The 19,610-nt window shown below is 42.6% G+C and overlaps 1 protein-coding gene and 1 long non-coding RNA gene across 3 annotated transcripts; one reads left to right on the top strand and one right to left on the bottom strand.

The window, feature by feature from the left end:
• Nucleotides 1-4,138: 4,138 nt before the first annotated feature.
• LOC115115770 (uncharacterized) lies at nucleotides 4,139-13,145 on the bottom strand. 2 transcript variants are annotated; one of them, XM_065001133.1, is made up of 9 exons: nucleotides 13,052-13,145; nucleotides 12,701-12,771; nucleotides 8,970-9,221; nucleotides 6,756-7,100; nucleotides 6,185-6,418; nucleotides 5,478-5,818; nucleotides 5,044-5,374; nucleotides 4,883-4,946; nucleotides 4,139-4,768 (listed from the first exon to the last, which is right to left on the bottom strand). In XM_065001133.1, the coding sequence occupies exons 6-9, from the start codon at nucleotides 5,515-5,517 to the stop codon at nucleotides 4,541-4,543; spliced, it is 663 nt and encodes a 220-aa protein (XP_064857205.1). In that variant the 5' UTR covers nucleotides 5,518-5,818; nucleotides 6,185-6,418; nucleotides 6,756-7,100; nucleotides 8,970-9,221; nucleotides 12,701-12,771; nucleotides 13,052-13,145; the 3' UTR covers nucleotides 4,139-4,540. The 2 variants fall into 2 exon arrangements, with proteins under 2 accessions (XP_064857205.1, XP_064857206.1); XM_065001134.1 differs by lacking the exons at nucleotides 6,185-6,418; nucleotides 6,756-7,100; nucleotides 8,970-9,221; nucleotides 12,701-12,771; nucleotides 13,052-13,145 and adding an exon at nucleotides 6,022-6,135.
• A 4,845-nt stretch (nucleotides 13,146-17,990) lies between these two features.
• Nucleotides 17,991-19,580, top strand: LOC135560074 (uncharacterized). The gene is made up of 2 exons (XR_010458670.1): nucleotides 17,991-18,718; nucleotides 19,080-19,580. It is a non-coding gene; the product is annotated as an uncharacterized LOC135560074 (long non-coding RNA).
• The last annotated feature ends 30 nt before the right edge of the window (nucleotides 19,581-19,610 follow it).

Here is a 19,610-nt window from a genome sequence, read left to right as displayed (position 1 = left end):
AGACTGAACGCTCGCCAGGCAAGGTGGGCCATGTTTTTCACCCGTTTTGTGTTTACCCTTTCCTACAGACCAGTGTCATGACGTTGGCCTCTTTGGGTATAGCAAGCCCACCCCCCTCTCCCTGCCTCCCACTTTCCTCCTTTAACCTCTTGCTTCTACTCGGGACGCTTGCGTCCCAACTAGAGCTCTGGAAATGCAAATGCGCTACGCTAAATGCTAATAGTATTAGTTAAAACTCAAAAGTTCATTAAAATACACATGCAGGGTATCGAATTAAAGCTACACTCGTTGTGAATCCAGGCAACAAGTCAGATTTTTAAAATGCTTTTCGGCGAAAGCATGAGAAGCTATTATCTGATAGCATGTAACACCCCAAAAGACCCACAGGGGACGTAAACAAAATAATTAGCATTTCGGCGTTACACAAACCGCACAATAAAATAGAAAATATTCATTACCTTTCACCATCTTCTTTGTTGGCACTCTAGATGTCCCATAAACACTATTTGGGTCTTTATTTCGATTAAATCGGTCCATATAAAGCCTAGATATCGTTATATGTAGACTGTGTGATAAACGAAAAAAACATGTTTCAAAACGTAACGTCATTTTTTAAAATTCAAAAAGTCGACGATAAACTTTCACAAAACACTTCGAAATACGTTTGTAATGCAACTTTAGGTATTAGTAAACGTTAATAAGCGATAAAATTCATCAGGAGGCGATGTAAAGATCATTAGCTGTCCGTCTGGAAAAATGTCCGGCTAGAAACTCAACGAAAATATCCGGTCCTAGACCGGAGGAGATACGGTGCCCTGCATGTGTTTGACCAAGAAAAACTCGAAGGAAATGACAAGACTCTAGACACCGTGTGGAAGCTGTAGGTACTGTAACCTCAGTCAATTAATTGTGGTTCACCTTTATCAATGGGTTCAAGTAGCGCATGGATATATTTTCCCATTTTCAGTGATCAGTTTTTCCTGTGCTTTTCGATGTAAATGCCGTTCTGGTAAAACCACAGCAGTGATTTAACCAGTTTTATAAACGTCTGAGTGTTTTCTATCCACACAGACTAAGCAAATGCATATACTATATTCCTGGCATGAGTAGCAGGGCGCTGAAATGTTGCGCGATTTTTAACAGAATGTTCAAAAAAGTAGAGGGTCGACTTAAGAGGTTAACTAGGTTGCTGTGGTCAGAGAGACGTCGTAAATTCCTGAGAATCTCCTCATGGACACATAGTAGATAGAGAGTAGAATTGGAGCACAAAGACATTTCTTGGAGCACAAAGAAATTTCTTCCACCTCACAGAACTTGAGGTACGAACAAATTTCATGTTCCGGAGAAAATATAAAAGATCGGTGAAGAATCCAGCTACGAACTGGTCCGTTTGTCACAACTTGGGAAGCTCATGGGAGACAGTGTGGCCACATTACCATAACGCTGTTTATATAATAGCCTCAGATATGAGGTTTACATCTAATTGTTGTATAAGATGAATGAGTGAGTATGATACTGTTTGTATAATTGTGTAATATGATTTTGGACTGTTTAATTAATAAAAATACAATTCCCTTTTGATTTGAACTAAATCAGAGGACCGCCCCTGAGCCGAGTTAGGGTTAGACATCCTGGGACAGCCCTCTTCGGCCCTTCCGAATAAAACACCCACTCGGGTTTTCGATCAGCAGACCAAGCTTACCTCAATTACTAGATGGCTAAAGGTTGCAGACGATGTTTTTCTCCATTAGGAGGACAAAGGTTGTAGACCATTGCTGAATCTTTTAACCATACCACGTGGTTAAACTCTTAGACTATCGATACTGACAGAATAAGAACAAGTCTTTGATATTGATTACTAGTCTGCAGCTAGGAATTCGGTATCATTGAACGCGAAGAACGGCAACCGCCGAAACATCCATTCTATAACAGAGAGAGAGAGAGGGAGAGAGACGGACAAGTCCACAAAAGACACAAACCTTTCACCAGCGATCAAGACGACACACTGAGCGTAAATATATATATTGATTGCAATTGTTCCCGAATGAGTGAGTGTTCATGTGTAAAGGATTAGCATTTCAATTGTTATAATCATTAACTGTAGTGACTTCTTAGTCGACCCCCACTTCCCCTTTTATCTAACAAGCCGCCATGCCGGTTTAGCCACTAGGGCACATTCTCCTATCATTACATTTACCTTGTTTGTTTGTTTATGCATTTCTGTGAATTACTTATAAATAAATAATTTAAGACAATTTATGTATGGATGACTCATAGTGAAGACTGGGTTCGTGCAGATAACCAACAATTTGACGAGACTTACGTAAAGTAAATAATTGATTAATTTGACTAATTAGACTAACTAATTAATCAGATAAAATATCTGAAAAGTTATTTTAGGAAATGATAACTTTGTAATCTGAATATTTGTCCTTGGTGCCCCGACTTCCTAGTTAATTAGCCACGTGATTTAATCAGTTGATCGAGTAATAACTAATTACAGAGAATCTTTGATAAAAACTATCAGTCTTCAGTTAATGATAGTTGTCACGTTCTGACCTTAGTTCCTTTGTTTTGTCTTTGTTTTAGTTGGTCAGGGCGTGAGTTGGGGTGGGCAGTCTGTTTGTTTTTCTATGTTGGTTTTTGAGTTTGGCCTGGTATGGTTCTCAATCAGAGGCAGATGTCGTTAGTTGTCTCTGATTGAGAATCATACTTAGGTAGCCTTTTTCCACCTGGGTTTCATGGGTGTCTATTTTCTGTTTTGTGTGTATTCACTAGACAGGACTGTTTCGTTTGTTCGTTCTTCCTAGTTATTATTTTGTTTAGTGTTCAGTGTTGATTATATTATATTAAAAATCATGAACACTTACCACGCTGCACCTTGGTCCTCACCTTCTTCCACCGACGACAGCCGTTACAATAGTAAAGACACGACACCAGGCTCCCAGAACGTGAAGGCAGATGCATTGTCTCGGCTGTATGACACAGAGGAGCGGTCCATGGATACCACTCCAATACTCCCCGCCTCCTGCCTGGTGACGCCGGTAGTGTGATGAGCTGGACACGGACATTGAGCAGGCGTTACGTGCAGAGCGCACTCCGTCCAGTGTCCCGCTGGGCATCTGTATGTCCAGTCTGCTGTTCGTGACCGGTTGATCTATTGGGGCTGGAAGCTGGGTCCGTGGTTTGTGGGGCCAAAATCCCTGCTGCAGTGTGTGCAAACCTGGTCAAGAACTACAGGAAACGTATGATCTCTGTAATTGCAAACAAAGGTTTCTCTAACAAATATTTGTAACAATACAGGCGGATGCAAGATGCAAGCAACGATGGTTTAATGAATACAGGTTACAGCAGCAACAGGACAGACAGACTGTACTCAGACAGAATCCGACCCAGGGACTAGGCGCATCCTCCTATGTGAGCGTGCTGAGAAACCCAGGGAGAGTGTCCGGATGGGTAGGAAGGAGCACAGCAGATAATCCACACAAGGGCGGCGAGAGATGAGCACGGACACACGACACAACCTCAGGGAAGTAACAACGATCTGACAACAAGAAACACTGGTTACAGAACATATAAAGGGAAGATAAGTGATTCCAGCTGGCGCAGACAATCAGGCCGAGATTGGGAACCACGCCCACACAAACACGGGAGAGAGAGAGAGAGAGAGAGAGAGAAGGAAAAGGAGGCAGTGGATTCATGAACCGTGACAATATTAAGTTCTGCTTTTCTGATGTATCAAATACTTATGTCATGCAATAAAATGCAAATTAATTTCTTAAAAATCATACAATGTGATTTTCTGGATTTTTGTTTTAGATTCCGTCTCTCACAGTTGAAGTATTCCTATGATAAAAATTACAGACCTCTACATGCTTTGTAAGTAGGAAAACCTGCAAAATCGGCAGTGTATCAAATTCTTGTTCTCCCCACTGTAATTACATTTAGAGTTCCTGGCATCATTCATTTGGCTCCTAACTGTTAGAGAGGATAGCTGTGTCTGCAGTGTCACAGTAGTTAGGGAATAGGATGCCTTTCCAGACACAGCCTATGTGTAGGTTTAGTGTGGTGTATGGATGGGATGTTTAGATCACTGATTTATAGTGCATTTACTATAAGATCTCATGAATAACATTGGTTATATTGTGTTATTTAAACCTGGAATCTTTAATGCTGAAACTGTCTGTTTGAGATATGACAACAAAAAGTTACTGTAAAAAATGAACAGTTTTTATCCCCTCTGACCATAATAGAACAGTAGAATATGGACTGAACAGTTTGGCCTGTACTTTAATTTAAATAGATAGTTCAAGCCGAAATCAAAGACATTTTAATTGAGGAATTATATAGCATTTCCAAAAGCATAAAAAAAAAATTACATTAAAAGCCACAATGTCTATAACCTATGATTGGATTGAATCCCTCCCAATGTCTATAACCTATGATTGGATTGAATCCCTCCCAATGTCTATAACCTATGATTGGATTGAATCCCTCCCAATGTCTATAACCTATGATTGGATTGAATCCCTCCCAATGTCTATTGAGCAGCACTGGGGCTGTTGAATTTCACAGTAGCATACTGGAAATCCTCGTCCTGTTTCTGGGGGTGAGACGGTGGGACGGTGGAGTCCAGAGGCACTTCCTGGTTTCTGTGTTGGATGCTGGCGTAGGTAATATCATCCTGCTCGTCTGTGATCGCTCTCTGTGCTGCAATAGGGGACAAGTTCATGCCTGAGATGTTGTCATATACTGGATTAGAGTCTCTCTGATGGGGAGAGAAGACAGACAACATGAGGGGTGAAAGATATTACCACAGTCATTGAGTCCATCTAAATACAGATCACTGTAGCTCTTAGTCAACTGATTCCAGAAGACTCACCTGTCCGTTCTCTGCTGTGTCTCTTCTGTCTCTTGTGTCAGAGGTGGATTTGGAGGCCTTCTTCCTGTTTTGTGAAATAATTAATCAATCAATAGAGCAATATACATATTTTGAATGATTATACCACAGAATGTGAAAAGGGATAAATTCATCTCACTCACCTGAACCACATGAACCCAAAGAGACAGAGTATGAGAATTAGAATAACCACTATGATTCCTACAACTGCATTCTTCAAAGACTTTGGCTCCCCAAAGAATGTAACAGGAGAACGGAGATTCTCGTAGCCTTTAACACTACAGGAGTAGCTGCCTGCGTCCCCACTGCTGATTTGGTCTAAGTAGAGGTAGTTATCTTGGGTGTTTGGGTTGGTGAGAAGTTGTCCGTTCTTGTACCAGATGTAGGTGGGATTGTCAGTTAGAGTACAGGTGGTGCTACAGGTCAGTGTCACCTTCCCTTCCTCTGTGCCAGGAGTCTCCTTCACCTGCAGGTCTGAAAATGGGTAAATGAAGACAAAATAGCACAATCATCATTATTTCCACCAATAATATAATGACTTAGACTAGATTATATAATACTGTAAGGACAGTATTACCTGTGACAATCAGAGTTGTTCCAGGAAGCTGTTTCCCCATTTTACTGCAGTTGTTGTAAATCTAAACTTATATTCAGCAGAGTCACTCTCTCTCAGGTCTGTGATTCTCAGGGTGGAGTCCTTGTCTGTAGTTGGATGGTACTTCACACGACCTGCATACTCTGGGTCCTGGATTAGATCTGTAGTAACTCCAGTCTCCCATTTGTTGAACCAGGATACTTCTGTGACGTTATGCCAGCTGGGATGTCTATACGTGCAGGTAATGTCCACTGTTGACCCCTTCAAGGCACAGATACTCCTCTTGGTGTAAGTCACATTCAAACAGCTCTGACCATGAACACCTGAAAGTAAATGTATCTTATCAATTCCTCAAACGATAATGAGATGATTTCAAGTGTTTAAGATGTATTGGACTGGTTAATTTAAAATGAATAAATTATATAGACACACACAGAGCATTCAGAAAGTGTTCAGAACCCTTGACTTTTTTCACATTTTGTTACGTTACAGTCTTATTCTAAAATGGAATAACTAGATAACATACCATCAGCCATTTTCTACCTTGTATATTATACTGTATAGTTCCTACTAGTGTTACTATCCAAGAGTTCACCGATTTGTCTGTTTTCCCCACATGTTCTACTATTGGTCCACAGGCCTTAATGATTGATACTTAAGATGATTATTATAGGTGAGTTCAGACTCACACACTGTAGGAGCAAGAAAATCCTCATGGTCTTTTACAGCACAGGAGTAACTGTCTGCAGAGTAACACCCGACCACTAGAGTATTACAGGAGTATTGTTGGGAAGTAGGGTCATGGAGATGTTGTCCGTTCTTGTACCAGATGTAGGTGGGGTTGTCAGTCAGAAGACAGGTGGTGCTACAGGTCAGTGTTCTCTTCTTTTCCTCTGTGGAGGAAGACACCTTCACCTGCAGCTCTGAATAATAATTATTAGAACTTACAATTCATATATTTGTATAAGTAGTTGTGGTAGATATTATATATTACCTGTGTTAGTAGTTGTAGTAGCAGATATTATATATTACCTGTGTTAGTAGTTGTAGTAGTAGATATTATATATTACCTGTGTTAGTAGTTGTAGTAGTAGATATTATATATTACCTGTGTTAATAGTTGTAGTAGCAGATATTATATATTACCCGTGTTAGTAGTTGTAGTAGTAGATATTATATATTACCTGTGTTAATAGTTGTAGTAGCAGATATTATATATTACCCGTGTTAGTAGTTGTAGTAGTAGATATTATATATTACCTGTGACAGTCAGAGTTGTTCCATAGAAGCTGTACCCCCATTCTGCATACTGTGTTTTAAATCTGAACTTGTACTCAGCTGAATCTCTCTCTCTCAGGTATGTGATTCTGAGGTTGCAGTCTTTCTCTTTAGTTCCAAGGTACTCAGCACGACCTGCATACTCTGACACCGAGATCAGGATTTTAGGCGTCTCATTATATTTATCTTGGATATACCAGTTTGGTTCTGAGACTACATGATAACTTGGATGTTGATATGTGCAGGGCAGTTCCACTGTTGACTCCTTCAAGGCACAGATACTCTGATGGATGTAAGTCACGTTGAAACAGTTCTGACCCAGAACACCTAAAATAGTAGGAGGCCCATTCATTATTCATTTCGTTTGAATTATTATTATTACACTGAACAACAATAGAATCACAATAATAAACCATTTCTAAGATTTTACTGAGTTTCAGGTCATATAAAGAAGTCAGTCAATTGTTCTAAATGAATTAGGCCCTAATCTATGGATTTCACATGACTGGGAATACAGATATGCATCTGTTGGTCACAGATACCTTACAAAAGGTACCCAGTGCCTGGTGTGACCACCATTTGCCTCATGCAGCGAGACACATCTCCTTCACATAGTGTTGATACGGCTGCTGATTGCGACCTGTGGAGTGGCTGTGCAAAGTTGCTGGGTATTGGCGGGAACTGGAATACGCTGTCATACATGTCGATACAGAGCATCCCAAACATGCTTAATGGGTGGCATGTCCGGTGAGTACGTAGACCATGGAAGAAATTTGAATTTTTCAGCTTCCAGGAATTGTGTACAAACAATTGCCATCAATGAAATGCAATTGTGTTCGTTGTCTGTACCTTATGTCTGCCCATACTATAACCCCACTGCCACCATGGCACTATGTTCACAACGATGATATCAGCAAACCGCTGGCCCACATGACGCAATACACTCTGTCTGCCATCTGCCCGGTACAGTTGAATTTGGGATTCGTCTGTGAAGAGCACACTTCTCCAGCATGTCAGTGGCCATCGAAGGTAGAGCATTTGCCCACTGAAGTCTGTTACAACAAAGTAAGATAAAGACCCTGGTGAGGACGATAAGCATGCAGATAAGCATCCCTGAGATGGTTTTTGACAGTTTGTGCAGAAATGATTTGGTTGAGAAAACCCACAGTTTCATTAGCTGTCCGGGTGGCTGGTCTCAGACAATCCCACAGGTGAAGAAGCTGATGTGGAGGTCCTGGGCTGGCGTGGTTACACGTGGTGTGCGGTTGTGGAGGTCCTGGGCTGGCGTGGTTACACGTGGTGTGCGGTTGTGGAGGTCCTGGGCTGGCGTGGTTACACGTGGTGTGCGGTTGTGGAGGTCCTGGGCTGGCGTGGTTACACGTGGTGTGCGGTTGTGGAGGTCCTGGGCTGGCGTGGTTACACGTGGTGTGCGGTTGTGGAGGTCCTGGGCTGGCGTGGTTACACGTGGTGTGCGGTTGTGGAGGTCCTGGGCTGGCGTGGTTACACGTGGTGTGCGGTTGTGGAGGTCCTGGGCTGGCGTGGTTACACGTGGTGTGCGGTTGTGGAGGTCCTGGGCTGGCGTGGTTACATGTGGTGTGCGGTTGTGGAGGTCCTGGGCTGGCGTGGTTACATGTGGTGTGCGGTTGTGAGGCCAGTTGAACATACAACCAAATTCTTTAAAACGCTGTTGGAGGTATGGCTTATGGTAGAGAAATTACTATTCAAGTCTCTGGCAACATCTCTGGTGGACATTCCTGCAGTCAGCATGCAAATTGCACACTCCTTCAAAACATGAGACACCTGTGGCGTTGTTTTGTGTGAAAAAAGCTCATTTTAGAGCGGCCTTTTATTGTCCCTAGAACAAGGTGCACCTGTGTAATGATCATGCTGTTTAATCAGCTTCTTGATATGCCACACCTGTCAGGTGGATGAATTATCTAGGCAACGGATACATGCTCATTAAGAGGGACGTGAAGAAAATTGTGCTCAAAATTGAAGAGAAATAAGCTTTTTGTGCATATGGAAAATGTCTAGGATTATTCATTTTAACTCATGAAACATGAGAGCAACACTTTACACGTTGCGTTTATATTGTTGTTCAGTATATTTAGGACTGAACAATACAACTTTAATGATAATGTAATACTTTAGTAATAATCTAATAAACTTTAAAACTGTAGCTGAATCCAGACTCACACACTGCAGGAGAGAGGAGATCCTCATGGCCTTTTACAGCACAGGAGTAAATGTCTGAATAGTAAATGTGGATAGGATATTGTTGGGAAGTGGGCTCATCTAGACGTTGTCCATTCTTGTACCAGATGTAGGTGGGGTTGTCACTCAGAGTACAGGTGTTGCTACAGGTCAGTGTCACCTCCTGTCCCTTCATTCCTTTGGTGGGAGGCACCATCACCTGGCTTTGTTGTCCACACCTTGTTGCTGTATTTGCTGAGTTGAGGGTAAATGAAAACCGTAGATTAGCATAACTTAGTGATGTGTGACAGACAGCTGGGTCATTCCACAAAGATTGCCTTTTGCTTCCCTTTGTGTAGCAATATTGAATTTTAAAAGCCTGTTATAGTAAATGAAGTGCCCTTTAATATAGACAACATGAAGAATTCAATAAATCTGATTGCCCTCTAAGGTCAATGTCCGCACCCCGCGGAAATCTAATTAGCACAATACAAAAATCCCCGTAAACATCCATCTATTTAAGATAGAGATGTGTTTTTTTTTTTACATTGGATGAGTCTCAATCCACCGTATCTGCCTATTTCGCACTTCCGCATCTGCTGTGAAAGGTGACCGAGCTAGAGCGGTGTCTTCTCACCAAATCATCTGAAGCGTCCGAACGGTCTAGGAAGTCCAGAGGTCTCACAAGACTTGTCTGAAGGTCCCCCGTACCAGTTACACGTGAATGGAAGTATATATGGACACTGATTAGTGCCAAAAATAAGTAGTTAAATACATGTAAAAAAAAATATATAATAATCCTGATCTCTCAGATATACAGTACCAGTCAAAGGTTTGGACACACCTACTCATTCAAGGATTTTTCTTAATTTTTACTATTTTCTTGTCACGCCCTGACCTTAGAGAGCCTTTTTATTTCTCAATTTGGTTAGGTCGGGTGTGATTTGGGTGGGCATTCTAGTTGTTTTATTTATTTGTTGGCCGGGGATGGTTCCTAATCAGAGGCAGCTGTCTATCGTTGTCTCTGATTGGGGATCATACTTAGGTATCCCTTTTTCCACTTGTTTTTGCATAGTTGCTGTCTAGCCATGCAGAACTTTACGTTCGGTTTTGTAATTTGTTGTTTTGTCAGCCTTCAGTATTAAAAATCATGAACACTTTCCACGCTGCGCTTTGGTCTCATTCATCTAACGTAACAGAAGATCCCACCACAAACGGACCAAGCAGCGTGGTCAGGAGGAGAGGACACAACAGAAACCCAAGAGGCAGCCCCAAAAAATGTTGGGGGGGAAGATGACGTGGGCGTCGGTGCTGAAGGGTGAGTCCGAGACCAAGGAGGAATTCTTGGACCGTTTGAGCGAGGAAAGGTTGGCAGTGGAGAGGGACGAAAGAGTTTGAGGGGTTGGAGTCTGGAGCAAGACAGTCGCTTTGAGGAGCGTATGACCCTTCAGGCACACGCTGGCCTCACTGGAGGCTTTGAGGTTACACGTACTGTGTCTCCGGTACACACCCACAGCCCGGTGCGCTCTGTGCCAGCTCCACGCACCCGGTCTCCTGTGCGTTTTCCCAGCCTGGTAAGCCCTGTGCCAGCTCTACGCACCAGGCCTCCTGTGATGATCCGTGGCACTAAGCCTCCAGTGACGATCCTTGGCACGAAGCCTCCAGTGACGATCCATGGCACGAAGCCTCCAGTGACGATCCATGGCACGAAGCCTCCAGTAAAGATCCAAGGTCCGGAGTCTCCTGAGACTGTCTGCAGTCCAGAGCCTCCAGCGACGGTCTGCAGTCCAGAGCCTCCAGCGACGGTCAGCAGTCCAAAGCATGCAGCGACGGTCCCCGGTCCGGAGCCTCCAGCGATGGTCCCTGGTCCGGAGCATGCAGCGACGGTCCCCGGTCCGGAGCCTCCAGCGACGGTCCCCGGTCCGGAGCATGCAGCGACGGTCTATCGTTGTCTCTGATTGGGGATCATACTTAGGTAGCCTTTTTTCCACTTGTGTTTGTGGGAACTTGTTTTTGCATAGTTTTTGCATAGAACTTGTTTTTGCATAGCTTTTGTATTTTGTTGTTTTGTCGGCGTTCAGTATTAAAAATCATGAACACTTTCCACGCTGCGCTTTGGTCTCATTCAACTAACGACGGAAGTAATATTTCTACATTGTAGAATAATAGTGAAGACATCAAAACTGTGAGAGTGTGCAATGCTGTCATCAAGGCAAAGGGTGGCTACTTTGAAGAATCTTAAATATAAACTATATTTGTATTTGTTTAACATTTTTTGGTTACTTCATGATTCCATATGTGTTTTTTCATAGTTTTGATGTCTTCACTATAATTATACTATGTAGAAAATAGTAGAAATAAAGAAAAACCCTTGAATGAGTAGGTGTGTCCAAACTTCTGACTGGTGCTGTAGGTCAGATACCTCAGAACAAACTTCCTTTAGATTGGTTTTTGAAACAATCTGTTCTATGTAGTGAATCTGTTAATCAATGTGATTGTATGGGCTAACAGCTGTAAGTGATTTATTTCATTTTGGGGGGGGGGTGCTTTAAGGAGTCTTAGAATTCAATATCAAGAGGTAAAATTATCCTTGGTATGACCTTCTTAAAACAATTACATGTAACTTAGTTGAATATCTAATAGTTAAATCATTGTGTAAAAGCAGGTGAGCTGGTTCTACTCTTTTTACCCATTTTCTGGTGTTTTGGAAAACTGAGCGGGACGAGAATAACACGTCAACCCTGTTACCCATAGACAGACAGGCTAGAATAACACGTCAACCCTGTTACCCATAGATAGACAGGCTAGAATAACACGTCAACCCTGTTACCCATAGATAGACAGGCTAGAATAACACGTCAACCCTGTTACCCATAGATAGACAGGCTAGAATAACACGTCAACCCTGTTACCCATAGACAGACAGGCTAGAGATAGACAGGCTAGAATAACACGTCAACCCTGTTACCCATAGATAGACAGATAGACAGGCTAGAATAACACTAGAATCAACCCTGTTACCCATAGATAGACAGGCTAGAATAACCCTGTTACCCATAGATAGACAGGCTAGAATAACACGTCAACCCTGTTACCCATAGATAGACAGGCTAGAATAACACGTCAACCCTGTTACCCATAGATAGACAGGCTAGAATAACACGTCAACCCTGTTACCCATAGATAGACAGGCTAGATATGTTTTAACAATTCAAACATTTTTGTGAAGCTTGCTTTCGAATGCAACTCCCTTTTGCACACAACAACCTTCCATTCTCCTCATCACAAGGGGATTAACGGCGGATTTAAGATGAAATCGTCAACCCTGTTATGTTCAACTCTGTTATGTTCAACCCTGTTATGTTCAACCCTGTATCTTTATTTGGAACTTAAGAGGCACTTACTGTAGTCATTTTTTATTGAATCTCTTGAGATGAGAAAACACATTTTATTAAGTTGAACACGTGTTCTTTGACAGAATGTTAAAATTAGGTGAAATCTGAATCATCTTTTGACCAAGATACACTTCTCAGAAGGCACCGAATTGGTGGAAGGACCCAGCTTCTGAAGGGAAATGGGAATGCCTAAAAGACCCCTGAACACACCAGAATATTCATATTCATGTTGTCCTGAACTGTCTCATGGCATTTTGTAATTGTCTGTAGATGTAATAGCAACAAGGATAGCTATCATAAGAAGACTATTACAAATCTAAGAACGTGACCATACAGTACCTGCCATTGACAAGAGAAAGACCACAAACACACTTCCTGGTTTTCTCAATGCCATTGTTGCATCACCCACCCTGTAGTGTTAGAAACATAAACAACAACTCACTCTATACCTGGTGAATAACTACTCCTTAGAAATGAATTAAGAGGTAAACAATTACTTATTGAACAGAGCTGTCTATAGCACTGTATACACATAATAATCATTTTATTGCTCAAAATCTGTTTTATTCTTACAAACCTATAGCATTGAGACATGGGTCCCTAGTATTATCATTAGCCAGAATAATATGGTTAATCACGAAAAACATACTACCAAACACAATTTTATAAGATATCTTCAAGTGTACTTACAGAGCAAAGTGGAGAGGTTTTGTAAGACAACTCACTGGCAGTATGAAAACAAGAAGTAAGTGAGTGATTGACACATGAGGGCACAAGTTGCTGTAATTTCCTTCCTTTTCATGCAAAAAGACAACTACTTTTGGACGGTTTACAGGCAGAACACATTTCAGAAGTTGCATCACGGCTGACAAAAAAACGTGTTGCATGACGGCATTTGCCCCAGCACATTAGATTCTGTTTAATAAAATAATTTGATGCAAAGGGGACAAACTGCTGTTTTTTAAACCGATTTGCCTCATGATTTTGTCAACTCACACATACAGATTGCTGCTGCAGGCTCTTTGTATGTCTTGACCAATCAGATTAATTGAAATCGCAGGTCACGGGGTTTGGACACAACCCACAAAGGTCAAGGAGCGCACTCCACTGTCCTCCTTTATTTATTTAGTAAGCATGATAACACATCAGTCCAGACAGACAGAAGTACCCGCTTGAGAGAGAAATTTGCAGAAGAATAAGCAATAACTTTGCAAAATGTATAATGATTATTTATTTACTAAATTATGTTCAAATGTTTAACAATTTACTTTCATATGAATTTTGAATTAAAATGTTGATTAACTGTTGTTTATCAGCCCATTGCTAAGCTAGCTAACACTTCGGACGCAATTAGCTAGCTAATGCTAGTAGGCAACCTCGTCCTGCTTATCAGGTGTTTAGAGATCAACAACTCAACTAACAAGACCTAGTTGTAGATTCTGTAATGCATCAGTTGTGAAGATGGCATAGAGATGGCATAGCAGTTCAGACGTCTTTTGTCCTCGTCTTGTCGTGTCGTGTATATATATATATTTACAACTTTTTTCACATACATTTTATTTTTATTTTCCATCAACTCATCTTCAATACACTCTCCTGCAACCTGCCTCACCAATTGATATGTATAAATACGTATTATTTACCTCAAATCTGCAATCCTCCAAGAAGCTAGCCAGAAGCTAGCCAGAAACTCCAAGAAGCTAGCCAGGAGCTAGCCAGAAGCTAATCAGAAGCTAGTTAGCTTCTTTACTGGCAACTCGTTAGTATTCAGCTAACCACGGTTTGTGGTCATCAGCTATCCTTTAACTCGAAAATCTATCGCCAGTTTTGTACGGCGCAGCGCGGCTCGGAACGGAACATACCGGACCGATTTTTCTCTCCATGTCCCTGGATTTCAACTGCTCTCTGGACATTCACTCCCGGATCTCACAGCTAGCTGGCTGCTATCCGTGTGTCTATCTGCTTTCGTCGATTCCGGAGCAAACATCAATTACTCCGGAGATAGCCAGCTCCGTCAATCACTCCTGAGCTCCGTCAATCACTCCTGGGCTGCAGTCACCTATCCGGACCCGTTTTACTGCCTACGCGGAGCCCCACCGGGCCTTCACAACTGGACTGCCGACGTTATCTACCCGAAGGAGATCCGGCTGGCTCCTCCGTCGCGACGTTACCTGAACGCCCATCTGCGGCCTGCTAACCGTTAGCTGTCTTACCGGCTGCTCTCAGAATAGACAATCGGACAATTTATTTATTTTTATTATTATTATGTTTCTTCTTGGGCCTCTATAACTATATCTATTGTTTTTATTTTTTTGTTGTTGTGTGATTTGGACTAATCCCTCTACAACACGGAACTCCACTAATCTACTGACGGAACGCAAGAGGTGGCTAACAACAGACCTCCATCCTATGCTAGCTTGCTACCGATGTCCTGGCTAGCTGTCTAAATCGCCGTGACCCCCAAACCAACCTCTCCACTCCCTGGACCCTTTTGATCACTCGACTAAGGATGCCTCTCCTTAATGTCAATATGTCTTGTCCATTGCTGTTCTGGTTAGTGTTTATTGGCTTATTTCACTGTAGAGCCTCTAGTCCTGCTCACTATACCTTATCCAACTTATTAGTTCCACCACCCACACATGCAATGACATCTCCTGGTTTCAATGATGTTTCTAGAGACAATATCTCTCTCTTCATCACTCAATACCTAGGTTTACCTCCACTGTATTCACATCCTACCATACCTTTGTCTGTACATTATAACTTGATGCTATTTTATCGCCCCCAGAAACCTCCTTTTACTCTCTGTTCCAGACGTTCTAGACGACCAATTCTTATTGCTTTTAGCCGTACCCTTATTCTTCTCCTCCTATGTTCCTCTGGCGATGTAGAGGTGAATCCAGGCCCTGCAGTGCCTAGCTCCACTCCTATTCCCCAGGCGCTCTCTTTTGATGACTTCTGTAACCGTAATAGCCTTGGTTTCATGCATGTTAACATTAGAAGCCTCCTCCCTAAGTTTGTTCTTTTCACTGCTTTAGCACACTCTGCCAACCCGGATGTTCTAGCTGTGTCTGAATCCTGGCTTAGGAAGACCACCAAAAATTCAGAAATTTTAATTCCAAACTACAACATTTTCAGACAAGATAGAACTGCCAAAGGGGGCGGTGTTGCAATCTACTGCAAAGATAGCCTGCAGAGTTCTGTCCTACTATCCAGGTCTGTACCCAAACAATTTGAACTTCTACTTTTAAAAATCCACCTCTCTAAAAACAAGTCTCTCACCGTTGCCGCCTGCTATAGACCACCCTCTGCCCCCAGCTGTGCTCTGGACACCATATGTGAACTGATTGCCCCCATCTATCTTCAGAGCTCGTGCTGCTAGGCGACCTAAACTGGAACATGCTTAACACCCCAGCCATCCTACAATCTAAACTTGATGCCCTCAATCTCACACAAATTATCAATGAACCTACCAGGTACCCCCCAAAGCCTTAAACACGGGCACCCTCATAGATATCATCCTAACCAACTTCCCCTCTAAATACACCTCTGCTGTCTTCAACCAAGATCTCAGCGATCACTGCCTCATTGCCTGCATCCGTAATGGGTCAGCGGTCAAACGACCTCCACTCATCCCTGTAAAAACGCTCCCTGAAACACTTCAGCGAGCAGGCCTTTCTAATCGACCTGGCCGGGGTGTCCTGGAAGGATATTGATCTCATCCCGTCAGTAGAGGATGCCTGGATATTTTTAAAAATGCCTTCCTAACAATCTTAAATAAACATGCCCCATTCAAGAAAATTAGAACCAGGAACAGATATAGCTCTTGGTTCTCCCCAGACCTGACTGCCCTTAACCAACACAAAAACATCCTATGGCGTTCTGCATTAGCATCGAACAGCCCCGTGATATGCAGCTGTTCAGGGAAGCTAGAAACCGTTATACACAGGCAGTTAGAAAAGCCAAGGCTAGCTTTTTCAAGCAGAAATTTGCTTCCTGCAACACTAACTCTAAAAAGTTCTGGGACACTGTAAAGTCCATGGAGAATAAGAACACCTCCTCCCAGCTGCCCACTGCACTGAAGATAGGAAACACTGTCACCACTGATAAATCCACCATAATTGAGAATTTCAATAAGCATTTTTCTACGGCTGGCCATGCTTTCCACCTGGCAACTCCTACCCCGGTCAACAGCACTGCACCCCCAACAGCAACTCGCCCAAGCCTTCCCCATTTCTCCTTCTCCCAAATCCATTCAGCTGAAGTTCTGAAAGAGCTGAAAAATCTGGACCCCTACAAATCAGCCGGGCTAGACAATCTGGACCCTTTCTTTCTAAAATTATCTGCCGAAATTGTTGCCACCCCTATTACTAGCCTGTTCAACCTCTCTTTCGTGTCATCTGAGATTCCCAAAGATTGGACAGCAGCTGCGGTCATCCCCCTCTTCAAAGGGGGGGACACTCTTGACCCAAACTGCTACAGACCTATATCTATCCTACCATGCCTTTCTAAGGTCTTCGAAAGCCAAGTCAACAAACAGATTACCGACCATTTCGAATCTCACCATACCTTCTCTGCTATGCAATCTGGTTTCAGAGCTGGTCATGGGTGCACCTCAGCCACGCTCAAGGTCCTAAACGATATCTTAACCGCCATCGATAAGAAACATTACTGTGCAGCCGTATTCATTGATCTGGCCAAGGCTTTCGACTCTGTCAACCACCACATCCTCATCGGCAGACTCGACAGCCTTGGTTTCTCAAATGATTGCCTCGCCTGGTTCACCAACTACTTCTCTGATAGAGTTCAGTCTGTCAAATCGGAGGGTCTGCTGTCCGGACCTCTGGCAGTCTCTATGGGGGTGCCACAGGGTTCAATTCTTGGACCGACTCTCTTCTCTGTATACATCAATGAGGTCGCTCTTGCTGCTGGTGAGTCTCTGATCCACCTCTACGCAGACGACACCATTCTGTATACTTCCGGCCCTTCTTTGGACACTGTGTTAACAACCCTCCAGGCAAGCTTCAATGCCATACAACTCTCCTTCCGTGGCCTCCAATTGCTCTTAAATACAAGTAAAACTAAATGCATGCTCTTCAACCGATCGCTACCTGCACCTACCCGCCTGTCCAACATCACTACTCTGGACGGCTCTGACTTAGAATACGTGGACAACTACAAATACTTAGGTGTCTGGTTAGACTGTAAACTCTCCTTCCAGACCCATATCAAACATCTCCAATCCAAAGTTAAATCTAGAATTGGCTTCCTATTTCGCAACAAAGCATCCTTCACTCATGCTGCCAAACATACCCTTGTAAAATTGACCATCCTACCAATCCTCGACTTTGGCGATGTCATTTACAAAATAGCCTCCAATACCCTACTCAACAAATTGGATGCAGTCTATCACAGTGCAATCCGTTTTGTCACCAAAGCCCCATATACTACCCACCATTGCGACCTGTACGCTCTCGTTGGCTGGCCCTCGCTTCATACTCGTCGCCAAACCCACTGGCTCCATGTCATCTACAAGACCCTGCTAGGTAAAGTCCCCCTTATCTCAGCTCGCTGGTCACCATAGCATCTCCCACCTGTAGCACACGCTCCAGCAGGTATATCTCTAGTCACCCCCAAAACCAATTCTTTCTTTGGCCGCCTCTCCTTCCAGTTCTCTGCTGCCAATGACTGGAACGAACTACAAAAATCTCTTAAATTGGAAACACTTATCTCCCTCACTAGCTTTAAGCACCAACTGTCAGAGCATCTTACAGATTACTGCACCTGTACATAGCCCACCTATAATTTAGCCCAAACAACTACCTCTTTCCCAACTGTATTTAATTTATTTATTTATTTTGCTCCTTTGCACCCCATTATTTTTATTTCTACTTTGCACATTCTTCCATTGCAAAACTACCATTCCAGTGTTTTACTTGCTATATTGTACTTACTTTGCCACCATGGCCTTTTTTGCCTTTACCTCCCTTCTCACCTAATTTGCTCACATTGTATATAGACTTGTTTTTTTTACTGTATTATTGACTGTATGTTTGTTTTACTCCATGTGTAACTCTGTGTCGTTGTATGTGTCGAACTGCTTTGCTTTATCTTGGCCAGGTCGCAATTGTAAATGAGAACTTGTTCTCAACTTGCTTACCTGGTTAAATAAAGGTGAAATATTTTTATTTTTTTAAAAGACCCGGACAGTTTTAAAATCATGAATTGGTGAACATGCTAGCCAGCTAAATACATTTCCCCCATTTGTTCCCAGGGACTAAAGTGGGCACCTGATCGCGTTTCACTCCATTGCAGTGGTTTGGCAGGAGAAAACAGTCGTGCCCGTCTTGTTTGCAGGTAAGACATGTTAAAAAAGAAATGCCATCTGATGAAATAGTGGCAAATGCAGCCAACTATTTTATTAGATCTAGGCTTGCAAGCCAGCCAAGTTATTTGTGCATTCTCTGTTGATGAGTCTGTTTAGCTACTTTGCTAGCTAGCAGCATGCAGTGTCTGATTGGGTTTGGTGTTACCAGTTCAAATGAAAGATTGTTTTTCTACTCTCATTCTAAACTGACCAAAGCCTATGAAAAACTGTTAACAAAACTATTGCACTTTTAATAAAGGTAGTTGAGGCTTCAGAAACATGAATCAGCACTGAGATTTGGTCAGTGAGGTTAATTTCTCCCCCCTTGTCTCTGCTTGTTCCACCTTGAAGGACACCTGACCCTGTCACCCTGCAGATGTAAGGAACTTGTTGTGAACCTCCCAGCCACCAGGATGATCCCCTTATCCAGGGATTTTATTAAGGACTGTGCAATATCACAATGTTAGGAATGGATTCACCAGCTGTTGTTTATCATGCAGATTTGTCTGAACATTGTAATTTATGAAACTCATTCTTAAATACAGACATGAATTTCTGTCCCAGGGAATTGCACTATGTGCACATCTTCAATTTAGATCACAGTTATTTAAATGAGGTGTTAGTAAAGGGCTGGACCAAAAACGTGTAAACTCCTGTCCTGTGTATAAAAACAATCCTGTGGCGGTCATGACAAAATCATGTAGTGAACAATCTATTGAACGTTGGAGGTTAATCTCCTGGAGATGTCACTCATGTGGGAATGACTTATTTTCTACAATGGACTGTGTATTAAGGACTCGTGCACAGGTACAGAAACAACTATAAAAGTGTAACATTTATTCCAAATTGCAAGTGATGCCTTCACGTGTTTTGGTTTTGAGA

This window comes from Oncorhynchus nerka, linkage group LG15, assembly GCF_034236695.1.
Source record: "Oncorhynchus nerka isolate Pitt River linkage group LG15, Oner_Uvic_2.0, whole genome shotgun sequence".
Lineage (NCBI taxonomy): Eukaryota > Metazoa > Chordata > Actinopteri > Salmoniformes > Salmonidae > Oncorhynchus > Oncorhynchus nerka.
The sequence above is the reverse complement of the archived record's forward strand: the minus strand, read 5'-3'. Positions and strand labels throughout refer to the sequence as shown.

What these genes read in the sequence shown, in the direction of transcription:
- LOC115115770 (XM_065001133.1), bottom strand. Translation starts at nt 5,517, where the DNA reads ATGGGGAAACAGCTTCCTGGAACAACTCTGATTGTCACAG. An exon ending in AACAACTCTGATTGTCACAG is followed by an intron (nt 5,375 to 5,477) that starts GTAATACTGTCC and finishes ACCCATTTTCAG; the next exon opens with ACCTGCAGGTGAAGGAGACT. An exon ending in TTTGGGTTCATGTGGTTCAG is followed by an intron (nt 4,947 to 5,043) that starts GTGAGTGAGATG and finishes TTCACAAAACAG; the next exon opens with GAAGAAGGCCTCCAAATCCA.